At 42.0% G+C, this 17,469-nt stretch overlaps 1 protein-coding gene across 1 annotated transcript in view; it reads right to left on the reverse strand.

Moving 5' to 3' along the window:
• Nucleotides 1-17,469, reverse strand: part of rasgrf1 (Ras protein specific guanine nucleotide releasing factor 1) — a 49,141-nt gene that overhangs the window by 12,927 nt on the left and 18,745 nt on the right. Inside the window, exons 3-16 of the mRNA XM_088641319.1 lie at nt 13,592-13,739; nt 11,772-11,864; nt 10,925-11,178; nt 10,572-10,651; nt 9,664-9,857; nt 9,082-9,191; nt 8,465-8,583; nt 7,262-7,422; nt 6,658-6,721; nt 6,060-6,202; nt 5,822-5,904; nt 5,059-5,307; nt 3,109-3,479; nt 926-1,045 (exon numbers count right to left, since the gene is read on the reverse strand). Coding sequence (XP_088497445.1) covers nt 926-1,045; nt 3,109-3,479; nt 5,059-5,307; nt 5,822-5,904; nt 6,060-6,202; nt 6,658-6,721; nt 7,262-7,422; nt 8,465-8,583; nt 9,082-9,191; nt 9,664-9,857; nt 10,572-10,651; nt 10,925-11,178; nt 11,772-11,864; nt 13,592-13,739 — 2,189 coding nt within the window. The remainder of the gene's footprint in view (nt 1-925; nt 1,046-3,108; nt 3,480-5,058; nt 5,308-5,821; nt 5,905-6,059; nt 6,203-6,657; nt 6,722-7,261; nt 7,423-8,464; nt 8,584-9,081; nt 9,192-9,663; nt 9,858-10,571; nt 10,652-10,924; nt 11,179-11,771; nt 11,865-13,591; nt 13,740-17,469) is intronic.

Here is a 17,469-nt window from a genome sequence, read left to right on the forward strand (position 1 = left end):
TTATTCCCCACTAAACCCTTACACAGCTTGCACAGCTTAGAAATGCTGAATAAAAACGATAGAAAGGAACTGAATTAGACACTGGAACATACTTCTTCAATATGTCGGGAAATGGAATGAAAAACTGAAGCAAAGTCATGCTGTAAGTAACACAGCAAAAATGACCATATGTTCTGGGGCTCTGTTCTGAACTTTGTCTTTCGACACCCTGTGAACTGTCAGCAGTGTCTCATAGTAGCACCCAGACACAGCTCTATGGCACACCTGCTGCTGGGGTGGTTGCTAAGCTAGCAGATGGTTGCTAAGGCACAAGTTCCATTTTTCCACCTACACACACATGGCTTTGGAGTTCCCTGTCTAAAATGCTTCCTACAGTTTAAATGGGAGTGACAGGCTCCAACCAAAATAAGGTGGCTCTTATTTAAGCTGTGTCCTTATTATTAAAATATTTACTGTAGCAAAATCTTCACAGCTACAGTATAAACAGGTTTTGCTGTTCAAAAACTCACAGTGCCTTGTGAAACCCCCATATCCCAAACAGACTCAGTTACCACCATGTGGCAAAGTGTAATTCCTTCCCTTTAACCAATTGACTAATTATTATGTAATGCCTATTTACAAGTGCAGTATTAGAGGCTGTTAAAAACTAAAATATTTCTTAGATGAATGAAAAGGAATCTAAAAACAAGGATTATACAGTACAGGACAAAACCCTAGTATTTAACTGAAATATTTATTCTTAAGGCTCAGAACCTTGGGTCTTTCATACAGTTGATTATGACAGGAAGACTGCAATTTGAACTTCAGTCCATGCACCTGGTGCATTTAGACAACAACACTTACCACTGTGAATATTATCTCAGAAAGCACACTTTCCCTATGCAACAGGCAAACATGCAAGACATGCTATCTTGATACAGCATACCTGGGGAATTTTTGCATTTAACATTTTTTGGGGTAGTTGGGGACTTCGTTGGCGATGTCTCCGTTTCTGCCTCGTCACTTTGGGTTTGGTCGGTGTCACACTCCTCCCTCACAGAGGTGTCTGAAAAAGACTCAGAGTGACTTCTGGGACTCCAGAGCCACTGGCACTGAGTACACTTGACAGGTGACCACCAGCTCTCTCAGGTCTCGTTCTGGTCCGATGTTTTACCTTGATGGACATTCGGAAGCCATAACTTGCATGCTAATTCAGTCCAAACTGCGTCGCTAATATATACAGTTTTGAAGAATTAAGCAAAAGATAAGCACTTCAAACAGCAAGCTTCATAAGAAATAAATTAGGATTGCATTGCAAAATTGGAATAAATCTAGGCAATTATTTTCTGAATATATTGACACATTTACCACATCATCCCTACCACCTGTCTGCCTGCCCCAGTAATGTGATTTGACTATTTTTAATCAAAATAGCAGGGATCTACATACTGTCTGGCGAGATACAGTATACAGTAAATTGAAGTATGCATTCTAATTGGTAATGTTAGGCTAACAAACAGTATGTTATAGGTTTGAGTGGCCAACAGGGAATGAAGTGTCCAGGGTCTGCCTGTATCTTTAGTATTCAGTGATTTAAAATAAAATACAAAAGATTCTTTGGATGGCACATAGGAATAAGAACAGTTACAGATTAACGGAGACCATTTGGTCTTCCCAGCTGCACTGATTCTGATTGATGCAATCCAGCTGCTTCTTGAACGAAGCCAGGGTATCAGCTTCAGCAACAATGTCGGGTCTGTTCCATACAGAAGTGCCTTCTGTACAGGGCTTTAAGTGCATTTCCATGTAGGTTACACTTGTCTTCTAAAAAAGTCTGCCTGTCATGAATGTAGTCCCTCGCCCTTAAGGGCACTCTGGCTCTTTCACTTTGGACCTGATTTTGTGCACCTGCCCCATTTCAGCCTGTTCCCAGCCCACCTTAAAAGCCAGACGCCCACTCAGTTTGGGGCTCTGCATTGATTCCCGTATCGTGCGAGCCCGGGACCTGGACGTGCCTGGCTCCGTTTTGGTTTTATTTTCTGTTCCTGTTCCTGTTCCCCACCGGTTCCAATCCGGTTCCTGTTTTTATCCTGTCTAGTCTTAGATGGACCGCCCGGCTTTGGACTTTGCCCGTTTTGGATTCCCCGTTTGGACTACTTCTGGATTGTATGCCCCGGACTCACCCCCCTGGACACCTGTGCACTTTGGACAAGCCCCCTGTTTTTATTCCCGACTCCTGCATGCCTTTTTCCCCTGTGTTTTCTCACTCCACCCCGGATCGTGTCATCTGCATAGGGCCCTGAAAGAACTCTCCCGTTACAGAACCAAATATATTATACTCCTGACTTCATCAATGCCTTTGAGAATTTTGAATACTTGCATCAGGTCCTCTCATAGTCTTTTTTGTTCAAGGCTATAAGTGATCAGGTCCCTCAGCCTGCCAGTGTAGAACATTCCCTTAAGACCCAGAATGTATCTGGTTTCTTTTTCCTGGACTGACTCTACAGCAGCAATTTATTTTCCATAATGTGGTAACCAAATTTGTAGACAATATTCTAAATAAGGCCATATTAGTGCATTATAACATTTTAACAAGACATTAATTTATTTAAATTCTGTGCTTTTAACTATACATCCATACATGTCATTTTTTTATTGCTTCTCCATATCGTTAGAGCATTTAAGCTGTGTGTTAACATAAACACCTACAGTAAGTATTCTTCAGAAGCATCTGCTTCTGGCTCAATGTCTCCCATTTTGTATCTGTGGATTTTGATGCCTGTATGCGAAATCGTGCCCAGTGTTTGCCCAATCTTCAATTTTACATTGCTACGTTTTAGATTAAGCATTGCAACAAATAATATATTTATTACCATTTGCATTCAGTAACTCAGTTAAGAAGCAAAGTACTGTACAAAAGTACTGTACTGTGATCGCAACAGAGGTGCCAACACTGGAGAACTAAACTTGCAACTCTCCTGGAATTGACCTGATGGGCCCAGATTCCAGCAAGAGAGCAGGTCTGTATTCAGCTCTGGCTCTGTGAAGGAAACACCAGCCCAACAATGCCTCTGAATTCTGCCTCCATCTCCCCTGCCTGTTGGGATGGGCGCAGCAGGGCAGACTGACCTTGCTTGCTCAGGGAGGACTCCTCTGGCTTGTCAGTTTTGCCGTCGGCCTCGTCGGGGATCTTGTTGGGGATGGAGCTGGACACGTAGAGCTTGTTGATGTCCAGGGTGGTCTTGCTGAAGGGGGACATGGAAGAGTACATGCTTGCATAGCCATTGGAGGAGCAGCTGAGGGCTGCCAGGTCCAGAGCTTTGCCCCCGGTGATGATGGGGATGTTAAGGGAGAGTTTCCGGCGGCGGTTTGGAGAGGAGGATTTGGTGATGGAGAGCGGGGGAGGCGAGGAAAACTTGCGACTGGCCCGGGGGGATTTCGGAGGCTCTCCGTACAGCAGCTTGTTGTTCTGACTGCTGGCAAAAAACAGCTCCAGAGACCTTGGACACCACGCACACCAAAAAAAAAAAAAAAAAAACAAGACAGGGAAGAGAGGTGCATTGTGACACATGAAAAGTTCTCTGTCGGATTAAGGTTTACTTTCCAGAGCTGGAAACCTCTAGCCAGTCTTAAGACAGTTGCTGCGAGTCTGGCCATTTCAGTACAGCTCACAGTTGTGCTGTTCAACTACAATCTTCCAGTTTGAAAGCACTGACAGAAGCAGAACCGATGATGCTCCAGAACAAAATGTGAATCAAGTCCTAGAAACTGGATGGCACATAAAAAGGCACACGGAATTAGGAGAGGTGCATTGTGCAGGCTGTTAATAAAAGATAACAATTACATCATATTGCAAATTTAATAGGAAGCTGTAACATGGGGGCCATTCCAAAGTACAGTATAATTTACAAAGTTGCACTGCCTGCTGCTCAAGACTTGTTTTTTAAGCAATTCCCCTCCACAGCGCAGGCCACCTTCCCAGCTGTCTATAAATAGCCTATCAAGTGACAGCGAGGGTGGCAAGGGTGCTGCCAACAGTAATGAAATGGAGGTGGCCTGTGGAGATACCCTGTATGTCTGCATAACAAACCTCTGCCTGGATTTCCAAGGAGTGGGCGCCTCTGAGAGTGGATGTGTAGGATGCCCCACACCACTCACCACCCCCTTTCTTTTTTTTTTTTATCTGCAGAGCCTTGTCTCTTCTTATCTCTCCGCTGGATTACAGACGAGGTCTGGATGCAAAGTGCAGCGATAAATATTTAATACTATAGATCCTCTGCAGATGCCTGGAGAAGGAGTGGGGTGGGGTCCTGCAGCACAGCCGCGGGTTTCCATGGCAACGGCAGGCAGCAGCAGGGTAGTGCGGTGTCGGAGCACTGTCAGACTGGAGAGGAATCTGTCCCTAATTAGGGGGTGTTTTACAGCCTCCCTGTGGCTCTCTGTCTGTCAGTTCTGCTGCTGCCTGTGTTCCGAGTCTGGTTCCTGTTTGTGCTCCACCCCGTGCGCAGCCCCTGACACCCAGGGCGATACAGTGCTGTGCATCAAAACTAATAGCTGTTGTTATTACTTCTGAGTGAGCTGTCAGGGCAGGCAAGCAAATCTGCGTTGAGATGCACGAGCCTTGGACCGCTGCAATTCAGCATCACCCAACATCTTGGTGTGAATCCACATGTACAGCACGCGATTATTTGACTAGAACACCATTCTCTCCTCAGCTCTGCAGCTCTGACTTCAGTCAAGACTCATGATGCAATGCAGTCTTGTGTTAATAAAGCATCAAATGCTTCCCAATGAAACTGAAATAATTATACACACAGTAGCAGACAATGCTAGAAGAGCTATAGCACACAGGAGGCCGTCCAGTCCAGCGGGTTAATAAAGCCTATAAAACAGCCTGAATTGGTTCACTGTGGTAATAAACTGGTTTCATTACAGCCAAGAGCCGAGGTAGAACAACAGATGCAAGGGGCTTCATCATTCTTTTGGGAGCATTCTCAAAAGGGTTAACCCGACCGATCCCCTCTTCAGAATTTCTTGTTAGGTGTCCTGCAGCCGCAGGTGAGTTCAGGGTGCTCGTACCTTGCTGGGATTGCACTGATAGGCTTCTTGTAGATGGTGATGAGCTTGTCCAGCACCACGTCGGCTGTGGTGAACACCCGGTAGGAGTGCAGGAAGGTGTTGAGGAAGTCGATGCTGAGGAACCGCAGGTCGGTCAGCCGCTCCAGCAGCCTCTCCACGCTGGCGTAGCGGATCTGCAGCACCTTGCAGGAGTTCATCATCTTGCTGAAGCGGATGTCCACGTCGTCGCAGTACAGGCTGGCATCAGACCTGGCATCCGGGATAGAGGCATCATTAACCACCCCCTTTCTTTCTTATCAATGGCATCGGCCAGCCATTTGTCCTCGCCTGCACTGACACACTTTCTATCTCATTTGTGCATGAAAGTCCACAATGCTAGGTTCCAAATCCTAGCTCAGCGGCCCTCACAGGTGTAATAAAGTGCTTTAATCATCCTGACTGGAATGCAGCAGGATGGACAGCTGGTGAGGTCAACTGAGTACTTGGATCGATCTTCAAGTAGGGAGCTGTGTCAGCATGTGTAGGCTGCAAAGGAGCAGGTAAAGGTTTATTCCAGAGGAAAAGAAAAGAGACACAAAGGTGTGACACCTGAAAAGGGCTCCACAGCTGTTGTCTCTCCTTTCGGCAGGGAAACAACCTTTACTTGTTGGAAGAACTCTTGGACAAAAGCAGGGATCACTACCTGTGCTTTTGGAGAGCAATGTTAGAGTTGCACCGCTATGCTATTACTAGAGCAGATACCATTCCTGCTTCAGCTACTCACTTGATCATTTGCGGCACTGTGACTTTCGAGTTCTCTTCAAAGGCGTTCATCATCAAACCGTTACAGCGGATATTATCGATGCACTGGGAAAATCCGACACAAAGAAAAATTCAAAAGCACAGATACAACTGTATAATGTAAACTGAACAGAAAAAGAAGGGATAATCGCTTGCAGGCTCAGCTTGAATCATTCCTCTACAGACTACTGTTAAGACCACAGTATTGGATCTCAGCTGACCTGGCTGATGTCACTCGTCCACGCTGACTTCTCCTGGCGAGATGAAGCCACAAGAATGACAGTGAAGGACTGGGTGTCTTTTGGCTCAACGACGATTTTAAAATCCAAGTGCTCCATGTCCTGCCCACTCTTATCGGGTTTTGCTTTATGACAGAGTAAAAAAAAGCACATGATCTATTCTTTCATTTTGACTGAGCAATTCCACTTTTAGAATGAACCAAGTTGTTATGCTTTAGTGTTAGTAAGAGGCTTGGCTGACACGGGTCCATTTTATTAATAAAAGTGAATTTTAAAGTTTTCTAAAAACGGCTTACCTAATACAGTGCAATATATTTCTGTGTCAGTCCTTTTTTTCCAGCACTTTTTGCTTATATCATGATAAAAATCAGCATGTGAAAACAATACACCTCAGTTAAGAGTAACCAAACTGGCAGAGATGTCAAGTCGTGTTCTTGACAGAGAGATAAAGCTCTCTCACCTCTAAGACTCCTTCAGAACTAAAGCTGTGGAGTCGGTGAGCTGAAGCAGCCATTGCTGCCTTGTGTCTTGTCTAAGTATGTGTTAACCCCACAACAACAATGCCCCACTGCAGACTCACACTCATCATCTGTCCCCTCTGGTTCCTCCATTAGAGTGCAGTCAATCAGTGAGATCACGCCATTCTGTAAAACACAAATCAGTGCATCAGCAAAGCACATTCTGGTATTCACCACTGCCTAAACCTTCTGAAGCAAAAAAAACTATTTTCTTTGACTATTTTCGCTTAAATCTTTCCTTTTCTTTTCTCTCTATTTTTAATACCACTAGCTAAAATAAACCTCCATCTGCATTAGCAATACTAGGGCCGTATCAAAGGGTGATGTCTGAAACCCAGCACAGTTAAATATTTGAACAATAGGAGATGTGCTGCATGTAGCAGCTTTGCTTTATGCAGTTTGGCTCTTTACAGGGGTTATGCATCAATCCATACTGTATATCAGCTTTCACAGAAAAATATGGACTTTCAGAAATCTTTATTTGATAGGTACAATACAAAATTCACGTAGCAACTATTCAAATCTTTTTTTGCTGCTCTAAGAAATCGTCCCATGCCACAAACAGAGCTTACTGACATGCCTTAGAGGCATGATTCATTCTCTCTGCTTTACAGTTTTAAATGTGTGATAAACCGTCACTTCGCAGTTTTAGTAGTCTGTGCACACCTTTGTCAGGTGTAATTTTCCTCCTGAGCCCCTGGTGCAGATGATTAAGTGTTTGGAGAACAGAAAGCACTGCCTCTCCCCTTCCTTCTTCAGAGAAAGAGACCCCAGACGCCCTCTAGTGATTTTGCCCTTCTCACTCATTGGCACTTGGATGAGTGAACCTGGATCATAGGGGACACAAAGAATAGTGATCAGCCCACATGTGACCAGCAGACCTGCAAAGACTGATTATGGGGCTTACAGAGCTATTAATGCACACCTGACAGAGGATTTGTAGGGTTAAGTGATTTCTACATACATGATGATTAATGTAATAGCCGACCAAAAATCTGACATTTAAAATTCTTAACTCGTGTTATAATTGGTTATGACTTGTCATTAACTATTTTCAGCCTAATTAAGCCTAATTATATTTGGCAGCAAATGTTTAAAAAAACAACTCACTTTTTTGTGTACACCACTTTACCACTGATAACATGTCAGGGGTTTTGAAAAGTAATTATTCTACTGGGTCAGCACAGAGGCACAGTGGACAGTATTGTTGCTTCACGCTCCAGGGTCCAGCGTTCAGTCTGTGTAGAGTCTGCTTGTTACCAAATGTCCAGCTAGGTCTTCTCCAGGCTCCCTGGTTTCCTTGCACAATTCATTTATACAATGTTTAGGTGAACCGGTGTCTCGAATACGTGTGTGTGTCCTGTGACAGACTGGTGTCCCATTCAGGGAGGAGAACCGACTTGAACCCTGTGCCTTCCGGGATATGCTCCAGCTTGTGCAACCTCAGGATGAATAGGTCAGTGAAAATGGATGGTTTAGTCTACAATGAATAAAATTCTTCTGTTTGGTGATGGCTAACATTCACCAATTCAAAACAGGGTTTCAAAAAATGAAATTATGCTTTCGAAGATCGGCAACTACAAATTTTGTTTCTCTCATCTTATTTTCGAATAATCACTGCTTAAAACCAAAGAGTAAACAAAACAAGGAAGACATCATTTAGAAATGTTAGCTATGGTAATATTGCATTATTCCAAGTATTCCTATGATTATTTTATCTCATGTTTTATATCCATGATTACCATATACACAGATACAGTATATGTCTGTTTTACTGTGCATGTGACATGATTTTCCACAGATTTACTGCTTCTGTGTCTTCTGTGAAGTAGCTGAATGTGCAAATGTCTATGTGGCTGTAAGACTTACCTTGTCTAACAAATGTCTGGCTGGTATCTAGCAGAATCTCACATCCCTCCACAATCATTCGCTCAATGGCCAGGTTCTTCCTTATGTTCTCTGTCTCACTCACTTCGTCGTGCATGATTCTGGGAGAAAACATCTAGCCACTCACTTTCCCTCTTTCTTCAAAGAACAGTACATGTTTGTAAGGCAGATAGACAAGTATGGTCATTTCCCATCAGTAGATGTCAAAAGTATGATTTAGCAATAACTTCATGGGACTGTAACACTTCACTGTACTCTAATGGAGCCGACTTGCATAAAATGACATTCTGTTGCTTTTACCATGTTAAGTTTCAGTTTCCAATGTAAACAATCTATTTCACAATTAATATTATATCAGATAATAGTATTGTTTCTGCTTCTCTGAATCCTAGATAAACATTGTCAAATCTGTGAACATAAAGATTTCTCTTTCTTATAGTTTGATCAAAAAATGCAGAAATATTGTGCACACTTCAGTATTGCAATTTTTTTTTAAATGCATGAATTGACAAGTTGTGTTAGCATGCATCTTGTGCGTGATAGTCTTCTGAAGTGCCAGGAACAGGTTGTTCAAGGAGAGCTCCAGACAGATCACGCACCTGGACAGCTCCTCCAGCTTTGACTTGGCGTACTCCAGGCTGTTGCGCTCCACGTGCTCGTGTGGGGTGTGAGCCAGCAGCTCGTGCAGGGTCAGGATGTAGCGGGGAATCTGAGCAAACAGCAACCAGTAAGTCAAAGCTGGGACAAAAGCTGACAACATGACGGAGCTGCACTGTGGGACACCATGAGCATATCTTCAATCTCTTCAGTGCCTCAAATCAGAACAGCTGCAGTGGATTCGCTGGGCATGCTAGTATTGTGTATACTACACCTAACTGAGTTTTGAAAGATCCAGACCTTAGCTGAAGAGGACATTGTGCAACAGTATGCTCTAGCAAGTGCCACTTGTACAAGTCATTAGAACTGACAGACAACAGGGTATACACTGTGTTTATTAAAAAACTACTCTCGTGAGAGCTCAGTACGGCATTTGAAATTCAGATGTGCAGAATTCTAGGTAAAATGTCTTTATAACTACAACAAAAATAGCACTTAAAAAAATGTGACTTGGTCATCTCGTATGTTTTCCCATGAGAAAATCCCAGGGGATGTTACAGGTGTCTGCAGGACTGGGATTGCACCTGGAACATGGGGTAGGTGAGGAAGGTCTCCAGTGTGCGCTCCTCGCAGTCTGGCTTGGCCTCGTACTGCTTCAGCAGCTTGTCAAAGTCCCGGTTCTGCTTGCAATGTGCCAGGATCTGGAGGCTGTACTGGTGGTTTCTCACAAACTCCTGGTAGATGTTCAGCATGGGCAGCAGGATGTCGAAGAGGTCAGCTGGAAAGTAAGAGACACGCAGACCAGACTGTTTCCATGCTGTGATTCCAACGCCATTCGCTCAGAGCTAAGATTCTGTTTAAAACTAGACTTTCACGGCAAGCTTCACCTTGCTTTGACTCAAAATGAACTTCTTCTGCCTATTCTCAAGTCATATGTAATTGTCCACCATGCATTAACAGTATTAGGGCAAAGTAATATTCTAATGAACTTCAGTAAGCATAGTTTTATTAGGAGCAACCTGATGACATGTCCCACAACATAATCTCCTGACATTATTTGAGAGGTTGATATCTATATAGAGATGAATATTGTATATACTGTATACTGTACAGTATATATAAGTTTCCGAAATTATTTCTGCACAAATAACATTTGTAGTATCTAATCTGCTTACTAAAGGCAAGCTTTCTTGTAATAAAAGCATCATCATTATCACAGTTTAAGGACAAAGAGATATATGGAAGCTTAATGACTGCTGAGATGTCAGAACTGGAGATTTGCCTTACAGCAGGTGTGGGACAGGGAGACTATGAGGCCATCCAGCAGCATAAGGACACGAATTTTGCTTTTGAGTTCTGAATCCATGGAGAAAGTCTCTGAAAATGTGATCTGTAGGAGCTATACGATCTCAGAAAGAGTTACTGCTTAGCCAGAGAGGAGTAAGGAAGGTCAAAGAGAAAGGAGAGAGAGGTAGCCCATCTTGTTTCTTACCTAGCACTAATGTTGGCCAGCTTGCTATCCTCGCCTTCAGCCCCTGGTAGAAGATCTGGTGTAAAAACATGATGGTTTCACTGTGGAGGAGTAAAAAGAAACAAGCAGTAGACTCGACCTTCACTCAGATGACATAACGACCTCATTAAAAATACCAAGCCACTTGCAACTTGAAGAAGAGCACCAGTATCTAAAAGCAACTGCTAAAAACATACAGACAACTTTTGTTTTCTCCCGTTTGAAATGACTGAAACTGTAGTGCGTCCCGCACTGTGTCTCATGTCAGCACGCAGCCATCTGCTTGTGAGGAGCCGAGCAGTGCTGGGACCGAGGAAGGGAAAGTGTGATGGCACCTGTTCAGGAAGATGCTGCTGACGTCATCGTGGGTAATAGGTGGCTTCTTGGAGCTGGCGGCCATGCGCAGGGGCCGCAGGAAGTTGTTGACCAGGATGTGCAGCTGCTGGACGTACTCGGCCTCGGCCTCCAGCATGCTGAAGACTACCTGGTTCCTCTTGCGCATGCTCTCCGCGTGGGGCGAGCGGATGTAGTCCTGGATAATGGTCTTCCACTTCCTGCGGCACATCCAGCCCCTCAGGAAACTCTGCACCTGACAATCAGAGGGCGGTCGCATGCCAGTCACTTACTCACATGGGCCAGAACCCTTGTTGCACACAATGTGCTGCATGTCAATCTCTCTTCCCTTGTATATACAGATTGCACACGTATCCATATGAATTATGTATACATTGCACAAGGGAGAGCTTTTCTTTCTGTATAGGCCCTCTTTCCATAGCAGTCTGTAATTCGTTTGAGGGACTTTGACCAAAAAACACGACTCCGGTATATTTACACCAGTAATTTAGCATTAACGGCTAAGAATAACAGTAGCAAAACAATTAAAAAGAAGAGCAAAGAAAGCCTACAAGGACATTTTTTTATTCCAAAGAGACTTTAAATACAGTCTCACTTATCGCTTCTATAATGATTGTTATAATTCACGTTGTGTCATGCTCTGTGTGAAAAATAATACATAAATGATGATTACAATCTCAACTTTTTTGGATGAGATTCATTTTAAGTTATCCAATGGGAATAAAATGAAATGCAGTGCATTTTCTCCACCATCCCTTAACATTAACCCTTTATAGAACACATGTTTAGTTTTTACTGTGCTCTTAAATGAGCCCTCAGCATGCTCACCTTTTTGATTTTCTTGATATCGGAGTCATCGTCGCTTGGGGCAGCTGTTGGATTGGACTGAATCCTTTCATTGTCTTTTAGCAAACCCGCAATCTGAGAGAGACCGTGAGTGAGAGAAGGGCTTTGAAGAACAGAATCTTGTGCTGTGGGTGTGACTCAAAAAATCAGAAAACAAAACAGTCCTCTACAACATGATCACTTGTAATTTTAGATTTCAAAAGGATTTTTTTTTGTTTTCAATTTGAATTCTGAAAAGAAAGCAACTATTTCCTCCTTTTAGTCCCCTCACTGTTCTTAGTTTTCATCCCCTTACAAGGGATCAGTTCCACACTAAAGCCTCCCGAGTGTGGGTTTCTTTTACCTTGGGGAAGGTGCAGGGAGCACCGATGTAAAATAGTTTCCTTCTGTGCATTTTCTGTTATTGTGGGATTTATGCCTATATTGGTGTTAAGGTGCTTTGGTCCCAGAGCTAAATTAAGTGTTTAGTTTATGTACGTGTCATATAATCTTAATATATCCGGCTACATGAAGAGAATAAAAAAAGTGGCCTGGACTCGATTAGGATCTAGAACATCACAACGTGGCACTTGATGTTATTGCCAGGAGTCTGGGTAAGGACAGATACAGCAGCAAGGTGGTGGAATGATTTTATCCAATTCATGCAGCTGTAGGTAACGGATTCATACAAATGTAGCCTTTAGATGGGCCATTTGACTGAACTAGTTCATTTGAATTGACTTTGCTGTCACCTAAACGATCTGGGGATCAAGTTGTTTCTTTAAAGGCTTGTGGCTTGGTACTGTATCCCATACTTCCACAGTTATGTAAAGAGGTTCTTCCTGTACTGTTTTAAATGCTGTATCCCAGAATGTACTCATTTTACAGCTGATTCTGAAGGTGGCCGTAGCAGTGAATTTGCTCATGCCTACGAGGAGTTTAAATACTTGATTTAATTTGATTTGGATGTCTTACAAATAGATGCTTCTGTTGCAAGATTTTGCACCATGCCTCTAGAAATCTCCTCATTTGTGGAAAATAAAAAAGAAATGGTCTCGGAAGCTACATTATGGATTTTTGCTATCATTAATACCATTTGCACATTGGCTATGCATGTTAGGTATTGCGAATATTTATCAGGGTTACATTAAGAGATGGGAAATGAACTAAAGCAATTTATACCGCACAGCTGGCACAAACTTACTGTAATTATCCCTATTTACCTCATATGGACTAAAAGGGTTTATTACCATTTTTCAAAGATAGCTGCAGCAGGTACAAAAGTGTTCATATGTTAATACATATTCAGCACTGGAAAAGTGTTTTATTTCAAGTGCAACATTTGCACATTAAAGTGATATGACTATTTGATCTGTTTTACAAAGAATACTCCAGGGAAAATTAAGTTGCTTGGGGGGAGTTTTTTATAAGTACAGATTCAGTGGAGTTCTGAAACCCAGTACTTAATGGCCAGTCATAAAAAATAGGTAATGGTGGAATACATACAAACACACAATACCTTGTTTTGTGGTATTTTTTCTTTTTTATCACAAACTACTGAGGTAATGTTCTAAAACATCTATAATGCATAAAAGAGGATCATTTCTTCCACTACATTCTAGTTTTTAAATAATAATATTGGTGGTTTAACACAGCACTTAATACTTCATGGCATGAAACACATAAAGGACCTCACTAATGAGTTGTACCTTATATCCATAGGCTTACTACTGGATAAGGGGTTCCTCATCACAAGGCTGTGAGATTTCCATTTTAACTGGGTATCAAAAGTAGAGTGAATTGAAGTTTTTTTTTTTAATTACCTCAGATTTTAGGCGTTCAATCTCTATTTCCCCATCCTCAATCTGTTGTCGAAGTTGCTTAGCAACTGTTTTCTCAGTCTCCACAATCTGGAGTAAATGGAGATACTTCTGCATGAGGGTCTCATGCTCTGTGGCGAGGTTTCTGTAACTGTATGAACAGAGTGACCGTTAGAGGACATGCAGCGCTCCTTTCCTCTTCCCTCAGGCTGTGAGCAGCTGTGAAACTCCTGGAGTGCTGTCGTGGAGTATCCTTACTACTGTACATGCTAATGTCTGCTTCAGGCTGAGGAAGATGTTTTAGAAGAGAGAAGACACTTGTCGTTAACTGAAAAAGTAAAGCGCACTGCAGGGTTATTTAAAAAAAAGACAAAAATACTCAAACATAAATAGTTTACTATTTAACACTACTCTTCTTGCTGATGTAAATACAGCAGCTCATCTCTTACAGTTACCACCATAAATCCAGCTAAACATTTCAGCACTCAAGCAAAGTATTATTTTCTGATTCCAGTGGACAAAAGATTAGGTTATTCTTGTTACCCCAGCTCCGTGGAGGAGAAGTCACCAATCAGCGGTACTGCTGCCCACAAGTTGAAGATGGACTGTGTCTTTATGCCAATGTCATTGGTAGGCCAGTCAAGAGCAGGACACACTATCTCCAACCCCACACGCAGAAAGGCAGGACCCATTTCTTCTTCTTTCAGTGTCAAAACCATTCAGGGGCTGCTGAGCTGCCCAAAGAGCGTGATGTCTACTGATCATTTTCAGGAAAACAGGGTTCCATGGTTACAAACGTGCTGCCACCTTGGAGCCTAATCTCTGCACACCTCAGAAGATAAGCAGGGCTGGGTCTGCCCAGTACAGGGACATCTTCACAGAGTGCCATGTTGCTGTTGAAAGTGGTGGAAGCACTACTCCCTTTGATCTAGAACTTCTAGGCGAAACCCTCACTATAATATAGGACACAGAGCAGGAAGAAGTGATGTCCTTTGGACAAGACATTAAATTGAGGCCTTGTGTACTGATATTGTGGTGTTGGCCTAGCAGAATATAGGTAAGTGCAGTGCAGGACCTGAGTGCCTAGGCATCAGGTATGGTTCTCATTGCTGCTTACATTAGCACCAGAAAGTCTCATACTGTAGATAACATGTATATTAGATAAAAGGAGGCAAGTAGACCCGTCTCACTTAGTGAGCTGGTAGAAACATATTGATCCAAAAATCTGAATCCAGATGGATGTAAAGGAAATAAATGTCTATGACATGGTAGGCATTGCAGACAGCAATAACTTTAAATGAAGAGTTTTTTTCTTTATTTTCACTCCAAAGGGTTTATACAGAGCAATATCAGAAACATGCAGTTTCAATGTTATACCAAAGCTGCACGTATATTGAATTTCTATATCAAAGCTCACAGAATAAGTATTTTTAAAATAAATTAAAAAACGAATTTCCATAATTTTACCCATTTTCTTTTAGTTTTAAGTTTACAACAAGTCTCCATCCTTAACAAGGCTAATTGTTGGTAATGAGTGACAACAGATATTCTGCCTTTTCTGCATGTGTGAATTGTTTAGAGGCAATCTCTGCTTTTAACGAGCAATCTTGTCAATGATACTTATTATACGGTGTGTGAGAGTATTTTCAAGGATAATGGAAAATACTGCTTCTGTCCTTCACAGCTTGGCACGAACTGTTGTTAGACTTACTGTACTTAGTGAAGGACAATCCATCATGAGCACAAAGTCCTTGCTAATGTTATTTGAACAATGTTATCATAACAATGTTATCATATCCACATCAGACTGGGAAAGTACCATGACTTTCAAATTAAGTATATATTTTTTTTCTACACCAGACACAACAGTTCACCCTCCTGGATGATTAATGGCTAGTGAGTCTCAGGTATTGAGGCCCAAAGTTTGTCCACACCAAGACACTGCCAGTTATAGCACTGATCCATTGCAGCTCCTATTTCATCTTTTTATCTGGAGAGAAGCCTTAATATAAGTTAATAAACAAGAAGTATGTGTTTTAGAAATTCAGGTGGCTGAACTTAAAGGGCCAGATCGTGGCAGGCAAAACATATCTAGCAACAGGCAAAGCCCAGTTACCGACTTCAAAGTGTGGCCAAAACGTTACTGGGGCTTCAATGTGACTTTGGAAAGCGTGGTCTGTTCAGGGTTGCAGCACTAGCTCTGGCAGCAGCAGCTGGCACAGCGTTTGAGGTGTGAGCCCATTAGCATTTCCCTGTGAAGTGATATTGATGAAGGCGCAAATCCATCTAATTAGTGTCTTACATCCATCCGTCTTTTTAAAGAACCATCTCTGAGACCCTTTTTCACAGCATAGCCCTCATTCTGAACTACTCTACGAACTGTTGAACAGGGAAGAAAAACTCACGAACGCCACGAACATCAAACAAGAGGGAAGTACATAGACTGAATGTAAAAATACTATACAGTATATACAATGACTGATCAGAAATAAAGATACATAAATGACAGACAGTACCTTACATGTTCTGCTTTTGATTTTTTTGGAGTTTTTTAACTTCCTTTACCAATAAGAGTGCTCTGATTGAGCATTCAAGTTTTGTACTCATCGTTTGTAATTCAAGGAAGTAGGTCATCATTGGAAAGGGGTGAATTATTTACACAGCACTGTATGTATATTATTAAGAAGAAGAGGGAGATCTAAAGCCATGTGTCTGTTTCAAACACCCTAAGTGAATACATTGTATATTGCCTCCATTGTGTGTGGACACTATTCTCAAGGTAAAGCTAACATTGAATGAGTCTCTTTCTACAAATTTATACAGTAAATGCATATGCTCTGTTAATGCTGCTACTAGCAAACCATGACTCATTAAATAAGTAATAGAACTTATCTTTCAGTATTAAACATTTGTAATTTGAGTATTGCAACCAGATATCTAATTACTATATGTTGCACTTGATGTTCAACGGATGTTTTGTAATGGTATAGCAGTTACTGCTTGTACCATGAATACCAAAAGGGAATATATTATTGATTACTTCTATAAAGCAATAGGAACCAAATGTACCATGTGCTTACAACACACAGGCAAAAAGGGTACACAGAAGACAGTAATATACTAGAAATGTACAGTTTATGTTACAATACAAACCTAATCAGAATGATAGGGATGATAAGAAAAGTTACAAATTAGAGGAGGACAATTCACACTTTTGGGTAGTTAGTGGCTGATTGCTCCAAGAACCTCATTCAGCCCTTTCTCGAAAAAAGCCTCGATATAAGCTTTGACAACAGGGCTGGGCAGCTTGTCCTATACTCCAGAAACTGTTACGGTGTCCTTTGGTGAAGAGAGACTCAGTAGTGTTACATACCCCCATACCCTTGAGCAAGACATAAAGACATTGCATTGATGTTCTATTAAAAGTCCCAAACAGTTAATTTAGTCACTTAAGTCACTTATTAACTAAAATAACTTTATTTGATATATCGATGATGCAGACAAAATGACAATGAGCAATCTCATGGGCCACTATTACTTGTTTTCCTTGTATCCATCTATGCTGGACACAGCAGGGACACTATGTGAACTTCATGTGAATGATGTGAATATGGGTTTTTTGCTGAAAAGATGCTTCTGGTTACTGCTGTAAGATGCAGAAAATTCTTTCCTTTCTGAGCATCCAATAGCTGTAATAAATTACCACTTGAAAGGTATGTTAATAGCTGGCTGTTGGCCAACAGTTTTGCCTGCCTCTCTGCAATGATTGGTTTAACGATCGTGCTGTGCGATTTTGAACAAATCACTCTCTGGGGACATGCCACTCCCTCCAAGAACGTCTCTATGGCTGCCGTCGCATCATCCAGGTGGGGCTACACATT

This window comes from Lepisosteus platostomus, chromosome 7 (assembly GCF_059453375.1).
Source record: "Lepisosteus platostomus isolate fLepPlt1 chromosome 7, fLepPlt1.hap1, whole genome shotgun sequence".
Taxonomy (NCBI): domain Eukaryota; kingdom Metazoa; phylum Chordata; class Actinopteri; order Semionotiformes; family Lepisosteidae; genus Lepisosteus; species Lepisosteus platostomus.